The 22731-nt window shown below is 29.3% G+C and overlaps 4 protein-coding genes across 6 annotated transcripts; all 4 read left to right on the forward strand.

Moving 5' to 3' along the window:
- The first annotated feature begins 863 nt into the window (after window positions 1-863).
- On the forward strand, window positions 864-3234 carry LOC136987511 (lysozyme-like). Of its 2 annotated transcripts, none has more exons than XM_067285248.1 (5): window positions 864-952; window positions 1083-1164; window positions 1895-1956; window positions 2037-2181; window positions 2548-3234. In XM_067285248.1, exons 2-5 carry the CDS (start codon window positions 1122-1124, stop codon window positions 2811-2813), a joined length of 516 nt encoding a protein of 171 aa, XP_067141349.1. In that variant the 5' UTR covers window positions 864-952; window positions 1083-1121; the 3' UTR covers window positions 2814-3234. The 2 variants fall into 2 exon arrangements, with proteins under 2 accessions (XP_067141349.1, XP_067141350.1); XM_067285249.1 differs by having other exon boundaries at window positions 873-952; window positions 1103-1164.
- Window positions 3235-12689: 9455 nt separating this feature from the next.
- On the forward strand, window positions 12690-15685 carry LOC136987558 (lysozyme-like). 2 transcript variants are annotated; one of them, XM_067285303.1, is made up of 4 exons: window positions 13596-13784; window positions 13889-13944; window positions 14053-14206; window positions 15297-15685. In XM_067285303.1, the coding sequence occupies exons 1-4, from the start codon at window positions 13739-13741 to the stop codon at window positions 15554-15556; spliced, it is 516 nt and encodes a 171-aa protein (XP_067141404.1). In that variant the 5' UTR covers window positions 13596-13738; the 3' UTR covers window positions 15557-15685. The 2 variants fall into 2 exon arrangements, 1 of the variants encoding a protein (XP_067141404.1); XR_010882624.1 differs by lacking the exons at window positions 13596-13784; window positions 15297-15685 and adding an exon at window positions 12690-12915 and having other exon boundaries at window positions 14053-14129.
- Window positions 15686-16468: 783 nt separating this feature from the next.
- On the forward strand, window positions 16469-18457 carry LOC136987609 (lysozyme 2-like). The gene is made up of 4 exons (XM_067285372.1): window positions 16469-16656; window positions 17645-17715; window positions 17790-17925; window positions 18014-18457. The coding sequence occupies exons 1-4, from the start codon at window positions 16611-16613 to the stop codon at window positions 18217-18219; spliced, it is 459 nt and encodes a 152-aa protein (XP_067141473.1). The 5' UTR covers window positions 16469-16610; the 3' UTR covers window positions 18220-18457.
- Window positions 18458-20156: 1699 nt separating this feature from the next.
- On the forward strand, window positions 20157-22278 carry LOC136987524 (invertebrate-type lysozyme 2-like). Its single transcript, XM_067285263.1, has 4 exons — window positions 20157-20373; window positions 21549-21613; window positions 21694-21829; window positions 21900-22278. The coding sequence occupies exons 1-4, from the start codon at window positions 20328-20330 to the stop codon at window positions 22115-22117; spliced, it is 465 nt and encodes a 154-aa protein (XP_067141364.1). The 5' UTR covers window positions 20157-20327; the 3' UTR covers window positions 22118-22278.
- The last annotated feature ends 453 nt before the right edge of the window (window positions 22279-22731 follow it).

A 22731-nucleotide genomic window follows, 5' to 3' on the forward strand; every position in this document is an offset into this window, starting at 1 on the left:
AATAAAAAAACTTCAACTGAAATTTAGAAATTTTATAATTATTATTGCTTTTATAAATTCTTATTTTGATACAAATGCTATTTCTTCCATATACTGTCATTCAGTGTGAACGTGTTGCATTTTCTGAATTAACAGTTTTGATGAAATTGGAAAATATAGTATCGGGTTACTGATAAAGATTTCTTTTAAATATTTTATATTGTTAGATGAAAACAAAAATCCAGTATATAAACTGCTTTAATATTTAACACTGATTATAAAATGTTGGCAGTATGCATCATTAATAATTAAAATTAAAAAGTTTATCAAAATAATAATTTATCATTTTAATTTAATACATGAATCTGAAAAAGAAAAAAAAATAGCTTCATGTTGAAAATTATCTTTAAAACAGATTGTTATAAAGTTATTTTTATCGTATGAAATTTTATATTTTTACTAGAATACATAATTTCATGCGATAATATATCATAATATAATTAACTATTAACACAATAAATTATTAACACTAATGCGTGACTGATTAAGGTAATCGGTAATCGGCCATTTTGCATATCGGTGCATGACCTTGTGTTTATAGACATTGTTAAAAATTACAAGATGGTCGCGCCATCTTCCGATTTAAATAATAACTATTAATTTTCGATTATCTTTTTAAAAATTACAGTAAACTTTATTTACATTAATTTAATTTAAGTTAAAAAAATAAATTTAACAAATTAATTCTGAAATTAGAAGTAAATATTTAAAAATTCACAAGAAAGTAATTTAAACCAATCAGAATAAAGGAAATGCACAAGGAAATTCCATTTCCTTTTGATTTATTATTTTATTTTTGGTTTGCATTGTAATTAGAAATTATTATATTTCTTATGAGGATTTATTAATTGTAATTACTATAAATTTAATTTTAAAGTCAGATTTTATAATACAAGTAAGAAGATATTTACAGGTACGTTGTAGCTGTAAAGTTTTCTAGGAAACAAGTCTGATGCTTCCTTTATGATTGTTATAATATAAATATAGAAAAGTTATTGTGATATAAATAATTGCATTTCAGTTGCATATAAAATATGTTTCAGTTTGTTTATCATTCTTCGAGTTATAAACAAATTTTATAAATGGAATTCAAGGGTATTCTGCTTTCAACACTCATCCTTATCAGTAAGTAATCATCTCTTTATTATATTTACTGTAATTATAATAGATTTTCCTTGTGTTCTTGCACTTTATATTAAATATGTCTTATGCAACAGTAAATAATCTAAATCGGCGCTTCTCAATCTTTGTCACTCGCGTACCACCTGATCTTTCTCTGTATAGATTTATAGCACTAACCCATCTCTCTGGCGTATTCCTAGTAGTACTTGAACCACCGGTTGAGAACCGCTGCTCTACATCTTCTTTTCTTAGTTGAAGAAACGTACGAGAATTTTCGTTTTTTTATTTAGTTTTTACAATAATTATGCTAGTTAATTTGCATAATTAACTAATTAACACAGTAATTAGTAACTTTTAAACAGTTTCTATTGTATAGGTACAAAGACTTAATGATACGTTAGTCTCGATGGAGTCGAAACTTTGATGACTTTTGCAAAGGTTTACATTGACGTCAAAGTCTAAATCGCATTTTCCTTGTATAGTATCGCATAGACATTATATACGTTTATATATTAAAGGTATATTGCGTCATAAGAAAGCAATCGAAATTGTTAATGTCGTCGGGCTGAAGCGCGAGAATCGTCGCGACGCGTCGTGCCCAACTTACAAGTTAGTGTATGCACGTCGCGTCGCTTTCGAGACAACTAGTGCGCGACGATCTATAACAATATATACTGTATATAACTTTGTAACAAAATAAAATATATTATAATTACTTTTATTATTTTTCCAGCTGGAAATGTATTATGTAAGTCTAATCTTGTTGATAGAAGATGCTTAAATTGCTTTTGTCTGGTAAAAAATTTATATAATAAATCGTGTTGCGAGGTGTCGCGCGAACAAACCTTTAATTTTATTAAATTATTTTGATTAAGGCACAAAGCAATTGTAATATGTCAGCTGAATGCATCAATATGCCTTTTACCGTATGCGGTCCATACAAGTTGAGTCGCGGATATTGGATAGATGGAGGCAAACTCGGAGGTCAACTCGAAAATGACGATTCCAACAAGGAACGTGGTAATTTTATTTTTTAATTATATATATATATTTATATATATATTAATTTAATATAAGTACACGTTCATATATTTCAATCTAAAATTAATTTTTAATTAAAAAGGTATTAGACCCACCTACGCGACTAAGTAAACAAAAGGTCACTAGGTATAAAAGAAAATTCATTTTGTAAAATTTGCAGACGAAATTTATATTTTATTATACTTCAAATTAAATAATTCGTTGATTTTTAATGTATCTGTATGATTTTCAACAGTAAAATGGATATATAAACGTAATAATGAAGTGTATTCGCCTGAGAGACGATGCGACGCGTTGCGCGCGAACTTATACTAACATGTAACTAATGGTAGTGTTTACTTACAGAGGATTTCGAACGGTGTTCAAAAAATAAAGCGTGTGCGGAGCAAACCATAGAAAACTACATGAAATTGTACACGAGAGACTGCAATGAAAATGACATAGTGGATTGTGTGGATTACTTTCGGATCCACGTAGGAGGACCCGGAGGTTGTAAAAAACATGGATTTGAGAGTGGTTTGGAATGGTTGAGGTTTTTAGAATGCTATCTTAATACGGCAACGAACGTAAACGAAGCATTAATTAATTTAGGCATTGCAAGATTAGATTAAATACATTAGAAGATATCAGCGACATCATTAATAAAGCCAAACCTCGATGTACCATCTTTCAAAATCGACCCACCCTGGTAAGGCGCTAAACGGATTCTTCTCTATAGTGTCTGCAATGCAAAATGCATTATTAACCACAATCACGTGCCACTCAAACTTGTGTACACGTCATTGATATAGCTTAAGTTTGATGTACTTGGGTTTAGCGCCACACTCGATTTAATGCCAATTTTAGAGTCGAACAGATAGACGACGGCGCTAAATATATTAAAATTTGGTTGATAAAATTTCTATTTTATCATTAAATTTTGCATAATAATCGAAAGTTTTCGGTGGAAAGATGAAAATATTTTTACATTTCTCACGTGTATTTAACCTTCTATTAAGAGCTTTTATGTAAAATAAATGTGGAGAAAGTAAATGGAGTAATTAAATTTATTGAAGTGGATGGAAGAAGATGCAATCATCCGGATGAAATTATTGATTCTTTCTATCGACTCATGAATATTTTCTTCTTTATTTCTATATTCAATCAATGATAACCCTTAGCAGTTGATTTAAGCTGGAAAAATTACTCTTTTTTAGACATAAATTCTGTATTTTTTTAATTTTACAATTAATTATAAGATATCCGCTATAAACATACGATGTATTTTTATACTAAATTCAAATATTTTTCAAAAAGTTTATTCATTAGAAAACTGCATAAAGCGCGAAATTTTTCCTTAAAATGATCGTTTTATCAGAAACAAAATAAGGAAAATATTTTATAAATTATAAATAGTTTGGTGTTAAATTGTAATTTGTAATAAAATATAAAGAAATTCTAATTCGTAAAAGCTAATTATGACAGTATTTGTAAGTTCGTTTTTTGTACGTGTTCAATGAATCTTTCACGGTATTACTTTCGGTGTTTCGATTTTTAAGTTGAGTTTTAAACAAGAAAAATCTAATATAATTGTGAACATTTGTAAATAAAAAAAATCAAAATTTTGTCAGAAAAAAAGACTAAAATTATTATAATTAGAAAAAAAATCGAATATATTAAATTGTATTTTTAAACAGCCAAACAAACACAAAGTTAATAATTATAAATTATTTTTAATAAAAAATTAAAATATATTTTTAATTAAATAAATTTAAGAAATTTTATATTAAAAAAAATAAGAATTTTAATTATTTCGAATAAAATTTAGTAAATTTGGCACATTAATTTCTAATTTATTTATTTGATAAAAATCTTAAAAGGTTTGTTTATAATTTTAACAATGAAATAATTTCATTAAACTTATATAAAATTCTATAAATGACTAAAGCTTTTAAAACAATAACAACAATTTAAACAGAATGCATAATAAACAATGCAAAGAAATAATGCACATAAAAACAACAGAGAACAAATAATAAACAATAACAAACAGAATAAATAAGTCAACTATTGTTGTAAACAACTGAGTTAGTATTTTAATTATTTATTAATCAAATCACAATACTTGCGTTCGAAAATATATAAAACATTCATTTATATATAATAAATGTTTATTAGTATGAAAGAAAAGTTTTCTGTATATTCCATTAATCTGTAAGTGTTTAGCCCCTTCATAAATGTGAGAATCACCCTTCAGAGAAGATGGCCCCACTTTTATATCATTCTAATAACGCCTTTTCTACACAAAATACTAAATTCTGATGCCCCTCTTTGTCAACGGGTGGGGCCAAATAGTTCGGAATTTTATATTATAATTCATCTTCAATTTGTTTTCATGCTCTTTTCGGGTGTAGCGAATATGCTTTATCGTTAAAATTCGCTAGATCTCTGATTTATGGGACACGAGAGATCTGGAAAACCTTACAATTATCAACAAAGAATTGACTTAGAAAGAAAAATTAATTTAAAATAAAATGTCTGAAATGATATTGAAGCTTCTGGTGTAGAAAATAACGTAATTGTAATAATATATGAATTTATAATTCTTCTGTGTGAAATTATTCTTAGAAATTGAGTTTAAAAACCCCTCTGTACTTTGGCCCAATCGTTCAAATTTTGTATATAATGATATTTAATTATGTAGGGTGTGTCACATGGAGGATGGAGAGTTATTTAAAACACATTTTTATTATTTAAACATAACGAATAATGGGAATTTTATCTTTGTGAAAGGTTGATTGGTAAACTCTTACGCTGCACTTTCTATAAAAAAGAGGTGCACATTTTTGTGTGTTGATTTTAGAATTTGCAGTGTAAGATTTTATCGATCATCAAATTCACATAAGTAAGAACAACTTTCCGTTCAAATAATAATTACATCACAGCTTCATCTTTGCCGTTCATATTATATTTTTCTATATTTCATCTTCACACATTAACATTTGAGAAAAACATTTTTCAGATTTTCTCTTTCGTTTATATTGGAAATATAATTAGTTTAATTTAACCACAATTGTGTGATTAAATTGTTCGACATGTGAAGAAAATCCGGAAAACTCATGTCGAGTGAGGTCAGAACCCGCGATCAACTAGTGTTCTGCACTCGAACACTTGTGAGTAAATGTATCATTATGCCATATAAAAACACGAGTTTATTATTATTCTTTGCATTTGTTCTTATTTATTCTTTAATACTATTCATTACATTCATTCTTAATATTAATCTTGTGGGATTACTATTGGCATTTATTCGTATCTATTTATTGTATTATGTACCCATGTAAGCATTGTATTTTTTACTATTAAAATTTCGTGTAAAATATACCATTTCTCTTTCGTTTTTAACAATAATATAATTTTTTTTTAATACACTAATTTTTCTTTACCTTTATTCAATACACTGAACATAATCCTCAAATATTGATACTTGGCCGAGACCTTACCTCAAAAAGTATCGTGCGAATCATGTGCTCTTTATCCAATTAATTTAAAAATATTTATCAATTAAGTATCTAATTTATATTTTTTAACACATTAAACATAAAGTTTTATATATTATAAATCAAATTATACAATTTATAAATTACACTTTAATATTTGAATATGCATGTAAATAAATTTTAATTTAGATACTTTATTCCATTACATTTCTAAAAATTGTTAAAATTAATGAAGTAAAGAATTTAAAATAAATTTGAGAAATTTTTAAATAATAATAATTTAAAACATATTCCAATTTTTAGTATAAAAATCGAAAGTTTAAAAAAATTTCCAACAGATGGCAGTAGAGTTTAAAATGTACTGTACGATTGATTGTAATTATGAAATAATAAAATACAGCGCCATCTAGTGTAAAGTTTATCATCAGTTCTGGTTGTTTGTCAGTTGTAATCAGCGATAAACACACTGTCACAAAGAAAAATACTTTATTTTTATTTTTTTTGTCTTTCTTAATGAATATCAAATAAATTTTCATAATTCTATATTTTACTTTATATTTAAAAATAGGCAAGCTGATTAGTTTCATTGCGTTAAAAACTTATCAATTACTTTTTCTCATAAATTTTGCAGAGAACCGCCTACTTTCTTGAAAAGTTTTGTTAAATTTGTTTCTTTTGTCATCTTTTTAAGATTTATTTTATAATATTTTATAAATGTTTGTATTCAAAACCAATTATAAGGCTACTCAGTGAGGTATCAGTTCATTTTTGTAGAAGTCAGAATTCGGATTTGATTCCAATGCTTAAAATTTAACAGTGAAAGTTTGGGTCGGGGTGCCATTGACCATCTTTTATTTATGCTGGTCGACTCCATTGAGATTCTCGCCTGTCTAAAATTGGACTATGGACTCGTACATTATGGATTCGATCTAATTTTTTAGGTTCACTTTTACTGGGATCTTAAAAAATAAAATTGAGAATTACGTTGATAGAATGTACTGTACATCTTTCGTGATCAATGAAGATAAAGTACGTGGAATAAAACTCGTTATTATCTAAATTATTATCAACAACTAAAAAGCCGAAATGTTGCTATAAAACATTAAGAAAACAAAGAAATGGTGATGGAAACAGCAATAAATAAGTCCCAGTTGAATTGGATAACAATAAATTTATCGTTGAAAATTGGTTTGTTTCGTTTTATCTTCTCTACACCAATGCATAATAAAAAAGAAATAAAGCAAACAGAAAATAAATGGGAAAATTTTATGATTATGTTTATAAAGTTAAAATTATATAGACTCATATAAAGATTAAGGGAAATATATCAGCGTTAAAATTGATAAGACTCTGTTAAATGGATAATTCAAACCAAATAAGGATATTTTCCTCTATTTTAAAGTGTTTCCACCAATTAGTGGTTGCATTGCAATCCCATCCTCAACTGTAAGCATTATCTTCAAACTCTTTAACTTTCTCTCCAAGTGATTCGAGGTTGTCCGCTTACAACTTCCGGCTGATGACCAATTTAGCACCCTCTGTGGTCTTGTCTTCTTGGACATCACTTGAACGCGGTTACATCGCAACAAAGTTTTATCGTGTTCTCTAGTAAATGCCATCTTTACGCTTGAAATGAGACCACGGTTTACATAATGATCTCATTTCGAGTTCCGTTGTCGTAGACAATTCATCTTTACCATTTGTTGTATCATTTTATTGGTGTAATGAATGTATTTTCTAACAAATCTATTGAGAAGAAATTGGGATAAAGCAAAGACCACATATCTATTAAACACACGCGTCGTAACTGAGGATAATTACAACATTTTCAACTAATGGAATATTATTTTTTTTATCATAATCACGCCTCTTATTGATTATAGCCCCGTCTCCAACCAATCAGAAAAATAAGAGCGTTTCGTCTTTGATTTCTCCTGCTTTGTCTCTAATAACATGACCAAAAATTATCCCTCGTTAAATACATTTACCCTATAATAGTGATAATGAGTTCTGTATAAGAGGCAAAAGCCTGAAGTATAGATTATCAAAGTAAGAACTGTTTCAAGTTATGATTTTCAAGTTTTGCATTGTTCCGTGGAGTTCACAACTAATGTCTGTTAACACCTCACAACACAAAAATAGTAGAAAATATAAGATAGTTCCAAAAGAAAAAAGATCTTTAGATGATTTTTCGGTATTTGAACATCAATTTATAACTGTAATACGGATCGATGTCCCTGTTTCTCTTCAATGTTATCAGTTTTAAATTTTCAAAATTGTTTTTAGAAATGGCATTGTTCACTTTATATCTAACACCAAGGAAAAAATCCTTTGCTTTATTTCCAGAATAAACTACAAGAGCTTTCAATAAACAAGATAATGCTCGAGACAATATATTATCCATTTAAATGAAGCAATTTACAATACGATAATAACGAAGATAAAAGAATTTATGAAATGAATAAATGAACACAAGTGTATTAAATGATACATTGTTAATTTCACGTTTTCCAACGTACATTTTATTGGTGCTCGAAATAGTAATTGGTTATTTAAGTTATAAATATGATTCGCTTTTTATTTTAATGAGGTTTTACAGAGGGGAATTATACACGCAAGTCGTTAATTCATACAAGTAGCAATCTAATTATAACTTCTTTCTTAATTTAATTGTAATTAATCGCTATAAAAATATTAATTACAGCGCTGAAGTGGGTATACTAGAAATATCGAAACGGCCAACTGAGGACTACGACGTTCAATGATGTCGTATACATGAAATGTTCAGTGTGTTCTGGATAGAAAACAAAATAAATTCTCTCTAGAACTGTATTTATCTTAACTACATTGGTATCAATATTTACTGAGTAAGAAGAAGCTAAAACTGAATTCAAATTTGTAGTGGTATGGATACATGACGGGAAGGGATGAAAGATTTCTCCAGCGAAATATTGAGGATATCAAACCAGGTGGAAGAGGGATTAACTGTGTGAAACAATATTTGAAACAATTGAGGGTAGAAACAACGAAGAAACATAATTGAAAGACAGAAAACAATAGAGAATTGTATTGATGACTTCGAGGGATTAATTAATCTGTGAAACTTCGTAGAGCAGCAACTGACAAGCGAGTTGCTAAAATGTATCCAGTTCAAATGATTTCAATCTGATATTAAATCATTGAGCCATTAATGAATTACGTGTCTAAAATGTATGATTGATCTGTAGGTCGCGGATTTTCAACTTTTAGAATATCTTACAATATAAAAGTAATAAATTTTCATGAATGTCTATCAAATTTCTGGACCTTAAAAATATTGCATTTTCTTAGTAAGTGGTAAATACATATAACATGGACATGGCATCCTACAGCGGGGCCTCTAGATCAGGATCATTGGCAAGCCCCCTCCCCTCCAGTAATTTTTATACTTTTATAATTGTTATATTAAGTTAATAATAGTAGCTTAGAATATTAAGTAATTTAAATTATGTCAAGAATTAAATACTCTAATTAAATTAAACTCGATATTCCACAAGAAAATCTAAGCAAAGCAAAAACACAAGCTGGGCATCTTCGTACCGGGCCTCCATGAACCCGGGCCTTCTGACTAGGGTCCGGTCAGTCACTACCATCTGGGACCATGAACATGGAAAACTCTTACAAATGCAATCTTCGATTGTGGCCACTTCATGCATAAACTGTATTCAGTTCATCCATGTAGAAAATCTCACTCTATGTTATTTGGTGAATAATTTCATTAAAAAACCATAAATTGTGTGAAGAATTAAATAATTTTCTCATGAAATTAAGTTATATTCTATTTCGTTATCTCATAAGAGTTAAACTAGTGTCCTCGATGTAACTAGTATGGCACATTGATGACTTCCACACAACTAATCACAAAATTAAAAAATCTTTCATTTGTTTAGGTATAAAATTTTGTGTTAATCGATAGAAATCAATAACTGCTAAATTAAGCTTTGATATGGAATTTTCGTAATTAATGACATTCCTTGATCTTGATAAATCGACTGTTAAAAGCTAATTTAGACAGCTTTTCTACTTAATATTGTTTTATCATTTGAAACTTTAATTTTTATAATTAAACTTTGATTTATAAATTGTTTCATTTGTGTTGAAATTATAATCTGCCATAACTGTCCAGAAGCGAGAGTGCTTCCACTAAGAAAATCCGAGTTTGAGCTCGTGCTGGGGAGTGATCCCCCAATCTTCTTAAATCATACACATGAAAGAGGTCAATAAGAAACAGGAATAAAATATAATATTATGTAGATGCAATGACTGGAAGTCGTTAAGTTAGGCGTGTAAATATGCCTGTCAATGACGTTCAAAGTCATTGAACCCGCATAGACAGGTGTCAATACTTTAGAAAAATTATGAATTTTCTTGTTGCTTAGACTAAAAAGTGTCCTTTGGATCAAGTTTCGGTCGCAATAAGTTCAGAAGAGCTGAACCTCCTGAACGTCTTCTGAGTGTCTATAAAGGTAAAACGAGGCAGACGTATGTCAGAAATGATTTACGATTAAAGTATATATAAATAAATTAATTGTTTATTTGTATATTTTTATAAGCATAATTAATTGAAAGGCTAATGTACAGAAGTTCAAGGCCACTATTTACTTCTAGATGTAAAATACGTGAAGGGAATCTGAAGAAATACACACCAACTACCTTAAGATTCGTCACGCAAAACCTACATATTCTTCGTTTACGTACTTTAAAAATTTATTAAAAATTTAAAAATAATTGTAATTTACTAAAATACAATAGAAACAATGAGAAATTTATTATAAATAATTACATATCTTCCTCCTTGAGAATAGAAAATAAGTGAATATCGTGCGTGAGTAACCTGTTAAGTTTACTCATATTTAACTGAAAGAGGGCGAAGTAGAAGTTCCTAATTCAGGTTTTAATCTATAAAACATGACTTAGAATCGAAATAACCCGTTCAATTTGATAAAATCTTTCATAAAATATATACAAACACATAGAAATGTTCGTATGACTTTACTATCTTTAATCTTTACGAGTTTATCATCACTTGTTCTCTAATAAATTCCTAACATATACGTGATACTTGTATGATACAGTCTACAATATGCAATATATGTGTAGGTGCATGAGTCACGATTCAAGAACAAGTAAAACTATTCATGGTTGAGACATGTAAACTTCAAGGCACGTAGACACCCACGCAATTTTTATTATATTACACATTATTTATCATCCTTTATACGCTGTAAAGGCCAAAAAATGTGTTTTTTAAGCATTAAAACTGGTTAAAATAGCTTAAATTCTGAAAATATACAAAGCAATTTTTATATTTTTATTATATAAAATATAAATTCAAAGGTTATATAATTATATTTTTATATAAATCATTTTTAAAGCATTTAACTTTAATGCTGTATTGTTAAAAATTTTTAACTAAACTGAACTCAATTAATTTTAATGTAGTTCAATAAACTTTAATAATAATAATAATAAATAACAATTAAACAATATTATAAATAATTTGTTTTAAACTCAAATGCTTAATTGGTCCAAAAATAAATTAACCGAATTACTTTACTCTACTTTAGTTAACTGACTTTTGGAACACTGTAGAGGTTTATGAATTAATAACTTATATAAATATAATTAAACTTTATTGAATTTAATTAATAAAGATTCAAGAAAAACAATTTTAAAAAGTTTTAAATGATATTGTTAAATTATTTTCTTAAAAATTAAACTTAAACTTTAATCTTCGGTGTTATATTAGTAATTCTCCATCTCGTTTGTGAATTAAGTGAAAGTAAATTATTACTTTCTTTTTTATACCCTAATTTCTCTCCTTAAATCAATAATTTAACTTAATAAAATTTCATTAAAATCGGATTAAACAGCCAATTATATTGAAGCTACTTAAACATTTATCGATTGAAATTTTCCTTCGTTCATCCAAGTCGATACTTTCAAATAATTTGTCAAGCAAACTGCCAATGGCAGGAAATTAACGCTTGCCAGCAAATTATCAAAGGAAACTATCAAATTTCATCTCATACTCGACACTTTATATTATAAAACGACGATAGATCGATAGATAAAACAGAATATAAGCTGTACAGGCCTAATTTAGATCAAATTTTTAGAAATTAGCCTAAAATTTATGTACATTTTCACTGTTTCATCATCAAACCAATGCTCATCCAGCCGCATCATCAAGTTCTCGAGCTAATTTTTCGTGTTTGATGTCGTTCCTTTTGTAATTTGAAGCTTCTTGATGTCATTCGAAATCACTAAACTATAAAAGCATTAATAGATAAGCTCGTGTTAAGCTTTAGATATTCATTCAGACACATTAATTTAGGAGCTGAGCAATTTCGAGCTGAGCATCATCGCGAGGATTATCAGATGACAATCCTTTAATCTTGCAATATAATTTGTGTTTTTCCTTTTCTTCAGTTCATTTTTAAAATATTTTTTCCAGTCCTCAAAGTTCTTCAGAGAAAACTCCAAATTATCCAATTTAAATCGAATTAAAGAGTTTTAAATCCATTTTAAAAGAGAAATTTCGTAAAACAACACCTAGAAGAGTGATTTTAGGGGCCATAAATTATTGTAATTTATTTAATAATGGATAAGTATGACTAGATCAAAAGGCATCTTGGAGGATCTTTAATGGGTCTATTATAATTACGATGAATTTTATGAATATTTATTTAAATAAAACAACATTTTATAAGAATTGAATTTATTATTATTTAACTGAATAAATTGTTAACGTAGTGAATAGGAAGATACTCCCTTCCTGTTTGTGAACGACCTTCAAAGCTCACTTCTGAGAAATGCTCTTATTATACAGTTCAATGGAGCGTAAGTTCTAAATGTTGAAATTCGTCAATTGTTTTTCGACGTTAATTTTTTAAATTCGATAAAATGAAGCAAACTAAAATTAATTTTCGAAGATCAGCAGTTGTCAACAAGCGCTAACAATATATCCCACCTTTAATTAATTGTACTTAAATTCTTAATTGATATTATATCTTTAGCTTCTTTACGAAGAAATTCTGCTCACATTCGTTTAGAATACGTCAAATTGAGAGGTAGATAAATAAAAAATGATGACTCAAATGACTACATGGGTCGCGTCGCGTAGCGCGCCGTGTCGCATCGTCTTTTAAGCTATCTAACTACATCCCGAATGATGTTAACGACATAAAAATAGGTGAAATATGTAAATAGCTATGTAATATGTATATTTAATTAGCAACATTATATATCTGGCTAGAATTATAAACCAAAATGTCTGGTTTGTTACTCATTCATGCGAAGAATGATCCTCTAGAATTATGTAATTTAGAATATTCTTTTAAAAGAATACAACATTTTTCGTATTTAAGCAGATAACTAGCTCTAATATTATATTTATATCCACTTATTTGCAATTATAACCTACAAATTAATTAGTTTTATTAGCATTAATGACAAGCCCATGTGGTCGGGTTAAATAGCGAATTCTCTTAGCGCTTTAATTAAATTATAGTTGTAAATAATGAAGATTTTAAAATATTTTATATTTTATTAAAATGTTTAATTTTTATAATGAATTATTACTATTTAAATAAAAATAAATGAAAGAAATAAACGTCTAAAACATCGATATCGCTTCCCATCGCGTCGCGTGCAGACTAGATAGCGCGCGGCTCAATCAAATAAAAGTTACGATGATTTGTATATGAAATTTACCCAAGGTGATTTACCAATTTTCTCAATATACAGATTAAACATTTAATGTAGTTATATAAATTTAAATAATCTGTTTAATAACATAATATATTTAACGTAATAAAGCGTATATTACACTGCCGCGCGTCGTGACGCATCGCATGAGAGACGGATATAGATGGCATCATTTCAGGAATACGATAATATAAAATAAAAAAATCTATGTAAATGTAATTAAAACTGTTTCGATTTTACATAAAATGATTGCTTAAATATTTTTATTGGAAAAAATACACAAAAATTGCGACAGGACATCCTAAAATATGGCTGTTATTACACATACAACATTAGTTTTATTAATAAAAATAAGTAAGTAATTTAATTTAATTTATTATTAAAAATATCTTTGAAATTATATCATTTATTTAAATTTTTTAAATATAAATTAAACAAATAATTTAAATATATTACAGTAACGACGTTTGCTGACGATTTAATAGAACAGGTGTGTTTAGACTGCCTGTGCCAAGTATGTGACGTTTTAATGTCCTTAAAGATAAAATAAATATTTTAAAATATATTTTTTAAATATTTAAACATTTCTTAATTCATTTATTATAAATTTTATTTTTTATAGACTTATGTATCGTGTGGTGATAAACCTGGATGCTTCGTTGGTTCGGATAATGTTAAGTATTGTGGACCCTACGATATCACTAAACCGTATTGGATTGATGGTGGAAGACTTAGAGTAGATGATGATGATGATGATGATGATGATGAAGATAAATGTAAATTATAAAATATAGTTATCTTTATTTATGTAGTGGCGTATTAAATATTACTATATTTTCGGCTCGAATGACACTTTTTACGATAGTTTTGTCCTGCCAGGTTCTTTACTTCTTAACTATGTCCTGTAAAATTCTATGTAATGTACCTTTATTTTGTCATTTATAGTTGTTTGTCCGCATTATTTGATATATAACTCAAAAACTCGCAACTTTTGGATAGTCTTAGATTCTCGAAGTTTAAGTTTACGTCAAATTTCACAATTGCAACTTTGTTACAGCTTACTTCTACACTTAGAAGTAACACTTCCTTGTATGAATAATTTCTAATTTTATGATAAAATCATTTAATAAATGTTATTTTTCTTGCCTTTCTTGGTATTATTAATCGTTTTTAATCGAAAAGTTTTAATACTAAACAATTCGTTATTATAAACCATAGAACAATTAAATTCTTATAATCTTCTGTATCCTATCTAGCTTATACGTCTCTCTCTCTGTGCTCATCTTATATTATTCTTACGCTAAATACTACTTTAATAAATGCAATTTTATTTAATTTTAACACATATATTTTTAAAACTCTGTTAAAATATTTATAATTTTATAAATTGCATGTCCTACTTTAGTGTTATTTATATTTTATAAGATGTCCACCATCATTCATTTGAATTATGTTTATCGTGTTATAAACATCCTTGGATAAATATAAACCTCTTAAAAACCATAAAAACTATATTAAAATCGTTTCTAAAGTCCTACAATCTAAGTATACCTCAATGCTCAGGCATTCGTTTCGTCAGAATAACATACTTTTACGTCAATAAGACGTCATTCTTGAACTTTTTGTCATGAAAAAGTGCCATAATAATGTCAATTTAACGTCATTCTTGTATTTTTTTCATGAAAAACGATGTTAAATTGGCTTCATTAGAATGCTATTTTGACGAAACGAACGTTCCCTTAACGCATGTTTGAAATGCCGAATGTCCAATACATGACTTTTAATGCCTATTACCTTACAGAAAAATGCACTATAACTTAATTTTGCTATTATTTTTAAGATATTTGATAATTATTAATCTTTCAGCATTTGAAAAGTGCAGTGTCAATAAGGATTGTGCTGATAAAACAATAAGAAGATATATGAATCGTTATAAAACAGATTGTAATTCTAATGGTAACTTTGATTGTTCTGATGTCTACAAAATACATAAAATAGGATTTACAGGTTGTGTTAAAACTGACATAGAAACAACAGAAAAATGGTTACGTTTCTTAGAATGTTACCTCAACAATAGCACTGATCCAAGGCGAGCTTTGAACAGTATTAAACCAAAAAATAAATAATTAATTTATAAACTGTAATTTTAATTGAAATTTAATTAAAATATATTTGTAATCTTAATAAAATTATGTTTAAATTCTAGAAAAATAACCAAATTCCTTGCTTAAACGAGCGTTGAAGTTACGCTACGTTCAAGCTAAATTTTGAAAAATAAAATGCAGAAATTTAGTTTTGAAACTGCATTTTTTTGTTATTTATTCATAAATAAACCCACTAAAATTGATTTATATGGTTGTATAAGTTTAGATAAACAGTTATCGTGCTTTGAATCGTCCAGAGTGGTAACGCCGCGCGTCAAATCGCTCCGCTTCGCGACGTTCGTTTTGGAATTATATTGGCTACATAATCTTTTAAATTAATAATCTGTGTTCGTGGTAATTTTAAAATACACTCTTAACTAATGTATCATTTTAATTAATAATTTAACATTTTAACATAAATTATACTATTATACATCTTTGCGTGTACGTCGCGTCGCGTCGCGCTTTGAGAGAGAAAATATTCAAATATAATAAATCTCAACTCACAACAAACATTAATTACCTTTAAACGTATTCTATAATAACGATATAACTAGATAATATATTCGAACAATTGAAATATTCATCAAAAATCGAGAAAAATGTCCTGTCGCGCCGCGCAGCATGCCGTAACGCGCAACACGACGCGATTATATCCAAAAAATTTAATCTTAAAAAAACAGCTAACGGTTTGATAAACGTAGAGCAAAACAGGTTAATTGCGTAACATCTTCAGCTCCAGAGAATCTTAATTAAAATTAATTTTTATGCCATTAAATCCGCATTTAATATATTTATAATGGGTCATAAATAATTTTCGCCCTTCAAATGAATCATTTAAATTGCAAAAGAGTATTTTTAAGTGGATAAAATCATAATTATTTTGACATTTAAGTGGAAAAACCGAGTGGAAGAGTTTAACAAGAGAAAACAAGTTTAACAAGGTGACTTAACAGCGCTGATGTCAAGGAAGTGGCCCATTTTTTTAATGCACCTGTCCCACTCGGACACTCGACATTGACTTTCACTGCCAAATATGTTTACTCTGCTGCTGTTAAACGTTGTTTTTGCTCTGGTTACAGGTAAATTATTATTCAATTTATTAAAATTACTGTTCAAGTTTAGTGTTCGAGGTCGTTAATTAATGTTAAAGTAGTACGTAGATGGTCGAAAGGCAGCTTCTTACAAGCCACTTATTTGCCAAAAATATGTCTTCTCAGCCCTTTTGTCTGGTTATTTTTGTATAAAACTTATTATACCATTAATTTTTTAATGTTAATTTACGTTATACTTGTGTAACTTAACAGAACTTGTGTGAACAATGGCGCGTTATTAATGAGTGCCCCAGTTCAAAGGGGTTTTCGAATGGAATTTCGATTTTGGGGGCCCCCCCCCACCTTAAGCTGCCAGACACACATCTCAAGGTCAAACAATGTCGCAAGTAGCATAGATAAATTACCAATAAGTATTGTTGTGTAAGCTTTCTAGCTGGCTCGGATATTCTCTAAATATGTAATTTACTCGGGGCCCCAAAATTTAATTAAGTTTAGGGCCTGCGCCATTCAATACGCGTCGCATAGCGCAAATATACGCAAACATATGTAACACGTAGCTATAAGTGTAAGAAGCACGCCCATTCGATAGTACGTGTGTTCTTCTGTCTGAACAATTATGTTTTACTACAACTTAAAAATATGTATCGTATAGAAAACACGAAAATAAAAGACGAAATTGTGTATAGGCCTATGTGCTGCCTTCTATTGTATTCTACACGAACAAGGTGATTCAAAAGTATCAATACGAAACACAGACTACACTACTGACGAGTGTGCACATGACAACAGATGTGTTAACGCGCATTCTCTATGAGTGGGTGGAAAGCATTTATTATATATCTTATTCTGTGACTTGTAAGGACAGTTGAATTATACTGTTTTTTAACGTGAAGTTTAACACAAATTATGCGTTTAATAAAAGGAAAACTCCTCTTTCTATCTTGTGTGGGTGTTTAAATGTGTGTATTCAAGCTTCAAGTACATTAAAACAATGTTAAATTTTTGTTACTTTCAGGACAATATTACGAAGGTTCTTATCAGGACACTTCGCTTGTTTCTCCACAATGCTTGCAGTGTATCTGCGAGGTAGGGTGTTGTATTCTAATATTATGGAAAATACAATTAAAAAATATAATTAACACTATAAATTTTTATATTAGGCAAGCACGGGATGCGATCTTAACATGGGCTGTCATAATGCGGGTCCTGGAGCGTATTATTGTGGTCCATATTTAATATCGTGGGCATACTGGAGCGAGGCTGGTAAAGTAGGACAAGATCCTAGAAATCCTCATGGTAAAATCTTGTTTATGATTCATAAAATATACGAATTTATTGTGGTTTACGGTATATTAATCATACAATGTTTTGTGGTTTTTTTTAGACTTTGAAGTGTGTTTGAAAGATAAAACGTGCTCGGAGCAGACCATTCAAGGGTACATGGCAAAATGGGGTTACGATTGCGACAAAGATGGAGACGTCGATTGTTACGATTATTCTAGTATACATAAAGCCGGTCCTTATGGGTGTAACGGTACATGGTACAAGAATACAGATTACTGGAGATTGTTTGAGAATTGTTTCTATTAAAATTCAGCAACATCATTGAAGCGTGCTTAACATTGTTGAATGGATTTGCAATTTTTCAGCTGTAGTTACGACTAACATTTATATATATTTTGTAGGCATTAATATTTTAATTGTATTAATTTTATATAAGCTTTAATATTTTATCTTTATGTTTATCTTGAGTCACATCATTGTGTCACCAGTGTTGATGAGGCATTAAAATAACTTTTTTATATCAAATAAACCAATTAATTTACTATTTGTGAGGTAGTTGAATATATAAAGTTGAATATTTATCAAAATAATAAGAATTTATATACAGCTGTTACGGTTAATTTACGCTGATGTAGTAATGTTTATAAAATTATTAATGTCGCAGTCGTTCATTTTAATATTTTATGCAATTAATTTTATGGAAGAGAAGAGATTTTTATGGGGATTTTTGCGTATTACACATTAAAAAGCGTTCAAAAATCGAAACAAAATCCTCAGAAATACAAAGAAAATCTTCGTGAATCCTTAACAGCAAAATTTTAGATTTAGAAAAGCAATTTTCGACTTTATTCCTCTAAATTGCTATATTAATGTGAAAAATTAATAATATACTTGATTTAGGGTATTTGGGAGGTGATTTTGTTTAATTTCCAGCTTCGTAAACGGTCTCAAATTTTGTTTATTGTACCTTTTATACGATAAGCTCGACCTTATAAAAAGAATTTTGGCGGAATTAAAGGAGGAGAAACGAGGATTAGGAAAGGGCAAAGGTCACATTATATCTTGTTTCTTTTCTGCTGCGGTTTACTCCACCCATTAAATTGGTGGGGAGGTTCTGTGTTGTCTCATCTCCCTCATACAAAGATAAGACAGAATACAGAAAGTAAACAAAAAGAGAAATCGCGTTATCTCACCAACTGACAAAGAACAGAATCAAAAAAGACAGAATAAAGAAAATCCCTTGTAAATACTTTACATTTATAAAATATAATTATAAACAGAATCATAATTGCAATCGCTCTTCAAATTCGTATTGTTTAACATAATTAAAATTAACTTCAAATTAGTGATTGACGCCTCCATATATAGGCTGTACCATAAAAACCTTTGCCATTTTGTTTGGAAACAATGCCGCACTTCAAAGAAGTATATCGACAGACACGCAGAATGACTAACTGATTAATTACTTAACGTATGGTATCATAGACTAATATAACGAAACACAATTACTCTCATTACGAGAGGACCTAGCTCTCAATGGGGTCGAATAGGGTGTTTATTCTCTAGTTATAAAAGTAGCAAGACGCACGTGCAAGTGTTGAAAATGTCACGTGGACACACCCGATCGGTGAGACTAATTTCTTGTACTTTCGTAACTTCTAGTGACGAAAGTGTGAGGAGTAACATTCAAGCTCCTTGTCTCTTTATATGGTGAAAGGTCAAAAGTACATTCGATACAAAAGTTTTAATGATGTCACTTCCGGTTATATGTCTTGGAGTACGCGTCATTTCGCGCCAGCAGAAACAAGATGGTTCTGAAAGAAATGAATAACAAAATAAATCGTGGTAAAAGCTTTTATATAAGATTATTTTGATATTAATTTATATAAGAAAAAATAGAACTCGAATTCGGGATTAACAACGTTCGTCAAATACGCGTAACAGCTTCGTACGAAGCACTTACAGAATCTGACGCAACACGATTAAGAATTAAAAAGACGATTAAAACAACTTATACAATCTGCATATTATTTATAAGGAAAATAATAAAAGAGGAAGAATTAACGGTTTAGTAATCACGCATTCCAACTAGCTATTTCGCAATACATTCAAATTCCCAGAATTCTAATATCAATTAACACAAATATGAATAAATCCGTATTTAATATATTTACAACTGATTGTACATAGGTATAAACACTAGTTTAACGAATAATTTAAGTTTGTAGAAAGAATTTTTAACTTAAAAAAACCATAATTATTATAAAATTCAAGTAGAAAAACCCAGGAGAAGAGTTTAAGTGAAGAAAACAAGTTTAACAAGCTGACTAAGTGCAATGACGTCAAGTAAGTCGACTGTTTTTCTAGTCTACCTGTTCTCGTCAGGAACTCGACATTGACTTTCACTGCCAACCATGCTCACTCTGCTCTTTTCCAATATCCTATTTGTCCTTGTTGCAGGTAAATTCTTTATTATTTTTGTCTGTGTTAATTAGATACAACTTGGTGTGTTAAGTAACGTACTTTTCGTATTGTTTTGTTAAGGAAATATGTCAAGTACATCACTTTTTGGTTAATTAGATAGAGAAAACAACAATTTGATTCGTAAATTTTTTTCTTATGTTTTATTCTTATTATTTTACTGTAGTCTAGTCTTTAATTATGGTAGATGTATATATTTATATGTAAATTAAACGCTAAGAAACAATCGTAAACATATATTTGGAGCATTTCTAAGTATCTAGAGTATGAAATTTAATAAAATGGGCTAAATTCTTGAAGAATTTGACTCAATTTGCTGAATTTCTGCATCTTAAGTGCTTTAAGGTTCAAAAGTGCTTGACCTTTGCATCTGTTCTTACATGTTTAGATTCAAAAAATAACAAAACTTAATTTCATTCGAGGTTTTGTCAGCAATGGGACCCTTTGTGAAAGCTGAAAAACAGCATTTTGACTCGTGCTAAAGATTTTGTTTATGGTTTAACTTCCGCTTCTGGTACCAACTGGAGAGTTATCCATAAGGAAGAAGTGCAATGTCCATTCTAAGCACGTGAGCGGAATCCTGATAGACGTCATTCTTTCTCATGCTCCCATCTGAGAGGGAGCTTCATACTTAGGGCCAAATTTATACAAGATACAATTCAAGGTCTTACAATACAAAGGTCCTGGTTTTATTTTGAAAAGCAATTCACATTTATTGTCTATTATTATTTGGTGAAGGAAAAGGATCTCTTATTTCTTACAGAAAGCATGTCCGCACTATTATAAAAAGTACTATGGTCTAACAGTGGCCGAGTGGATAAAATCATTGAAAAGTGATTATCCATTGAACACCAAAACCACTGGCTTTGTACAAGGAGCAACAAAGAGCTGGCCACGTGAAGATTTCCGGGTTTTCTTCACGTGTTAAGTTTTCCATACAAAGTTTTCCCTGAAGGAATCCATCTTTGGCAGATGGCCCATTTATTGCGTTGCGGTATCCCATCAAACCATGAAAACCATGAACAGGATAAGATGGATTGTGTGGACTTTCAATTAACCGGATCCTAATTTTCATTTCATATACAGTTAGGCAATTTTTAAGAAATAAAATAAGAGAAAAATATATTTTCAACTTTAAATTTTATTACATTTAGGACAATACCCTGCTGATACTTATATTCCGAGTGTTTCTCGAGATTGTTTACAGTGCATATGCAAGGTAAGAGTTATAGTTTTAATTATACTAATGCATAAATCTGTAAATATATACATATAAAACTGTTTACGTGCTTAAATTAGGCAAGTACCGGATGCGATCTTAACATGGGATGCCACAATACCGGTTCCGGAGGATATTTTTGTGGTCCATATTTAATATCGTGGCCGTTTTGGGCCGAAGGTGGTAGAATAGGTGAAAATCCACGAAAACGAAGCGGTAAATATAATAATTTACTGTTTTATACAGTGTATTAAATGCAAATTGTCTTATGTATGTAACATTTTAGGTTTCGAGAATTGCGCCAAGGACAAAGAATGCTCAGAGAGGACCATTCATGGTTACATGAATAAACACGCTCGCGACTGCGATAACGATAACGATATCGATTGTTACGACATTGCCAGTATACATAAAGCTGGGCATTATGGGTGCAATGCAACATGGTTCAAGAATACCGATTATTGGAAAACATTGGAGAAATGTTACGAACCAATTGCTCATTAATTATTAGTAATTGTTTTTCTATAAGCATTCATAACTAACATTACATTTGTTTTTAAACATAAATTTAAACATAGTCGAACGTGCAAACAACGGCCACTGATAAAACATAAAAATACGGCCGTTGTTTAAAGGTTATTTCGAGCAGGAACGTTTCTTGGGAAACTGTTCGAAATAACTTTCCGTAACCATTTCTAAATGGTTGTTGTCGGGGTGGCCGTTATTGCGGGTTCGACTGTATTATAATATTCAATTTTGCATATACTTATTTAATAACAATTTTTTTTTTATAATTTAGAACGTAACATTTTTGTGGTTATGAAAGTACATAGAAACATACAAAAAATATATGAATTAACTTGAATTTCTGTAGTATTTTAGCATAAATGAATAAAACTATGTTTAAGAATTTTTATAGTATAGAATCGCATTAATTAAAAAGGTTTAATTATAATACAATGACTAAGTGGTATACGTTTGAAATATTTTTACAACGCCTGAAGTATTATATTGTTAACATAACTAAATATTCATGTATGAGGTTCTTCAGAAAGCGCCGTGGATTTCTATAAACCTATCACGTTTCATCACGAGCATCGTAATGTTGAAACATGGTA

Source organism: Centruroides vittatus, unplaced genomic scaffold (assembly GCF_030686945.1).
Source record: "Centruroides vittatus isolate TY-2023 unplaced genomic scaffold, ASM3068694v2 scaffold_2520, whole genome shotgun sequence".
NCBI classification, from domain to species: domain Eukaryota; kingdom Metazoa; phylum Arthropoda; class Arachnida; order Scorpiones; family Buthidae; genus Centruroides; species Centruroides vittatus.

Bases quoted from the DNA above. Each gene is read 5' to 3' on its own strand.
- LOC136987511 (XM_067285248.1), top strand. From the start codon at position 1,122: ATGGAATTCAAGGGTATTCTGCTTTCAACACTCATCCTTATCA. The intron at 1,165-1,894 runs GTAAGTAATCAT...TTATTTTTCCAG, and splicing joins TTCAACACTCATCCTTATCA to CTGGAAATGTATTATGTAAG. The intron at 1,957-2,036 runs GTAAAAAATTTA...ATTTTGATTAAG, and splicing joins GCTTAAATTGCTTTTGTCTG to GCACAAAGCAATTGTAATAT.
- LOC136987524 (XM_067285263.1), top strand. From the start codon at position 20,328: ATGCTCACTCTGCTCTTTTCCAATATCCTATTTGTCCTTGTTGCAG. The intron at 21,614-21,693 runs GTAAGAGTTATA...TGCTTAAATTAG, and splicing joins GTTTACAGTGCATATGCAAG to GCAAGTACCGGATGCGATCT. The intron at 21,830-21,899 runs GTAAATATAATA...GTAACATTTTAG, and splicing joins AAATCCACGAAAACGAAGCG to GTTTCGAGAATTGCGCCAAG.
- LOC136987558 (XM_067285303.1), top strand. From the start codon at position 13,739: ATGGCTGTTATTACACATACAACATTAGTTTTATTAATAAAAATAA. The intron at 13,785-13,888 runs GTAAGTAATTTA...AATATATTACAG, and splicing joins AGTTTTATTAATAAAAATAA to TAACGACGTTTGCTGACGAT. The intron at 14,207-15,296 runs GTAAATTATAAA...TTAATCTTTCAG, and splicing joins TGATGATGATGAAGATAAAT to CATTTGAAAAGTGCAGTGTC.
- LOC136987609 (XM_067285372.1), top strand. From the start codon at position 16,611: ATGTTTACTCTGCTGCTGTTAAACGTTGTTTTTGCTCTGGTTACAG. The intron at 16,657-17,644 runs GTAAATTATTAT...TGTTACTTTCAG, and splicing joins TGTTTTTGCTCTGGTTACAG to GACAATATTACGAAGGTTCT. The intron at 17,716-17,789 runs GTAGGGTGTTGT...TTTTTATATTAG, and splicing joins GCTTGCAGTGTATCTGCGAG to GCAAGCACGGGATGCGATCT.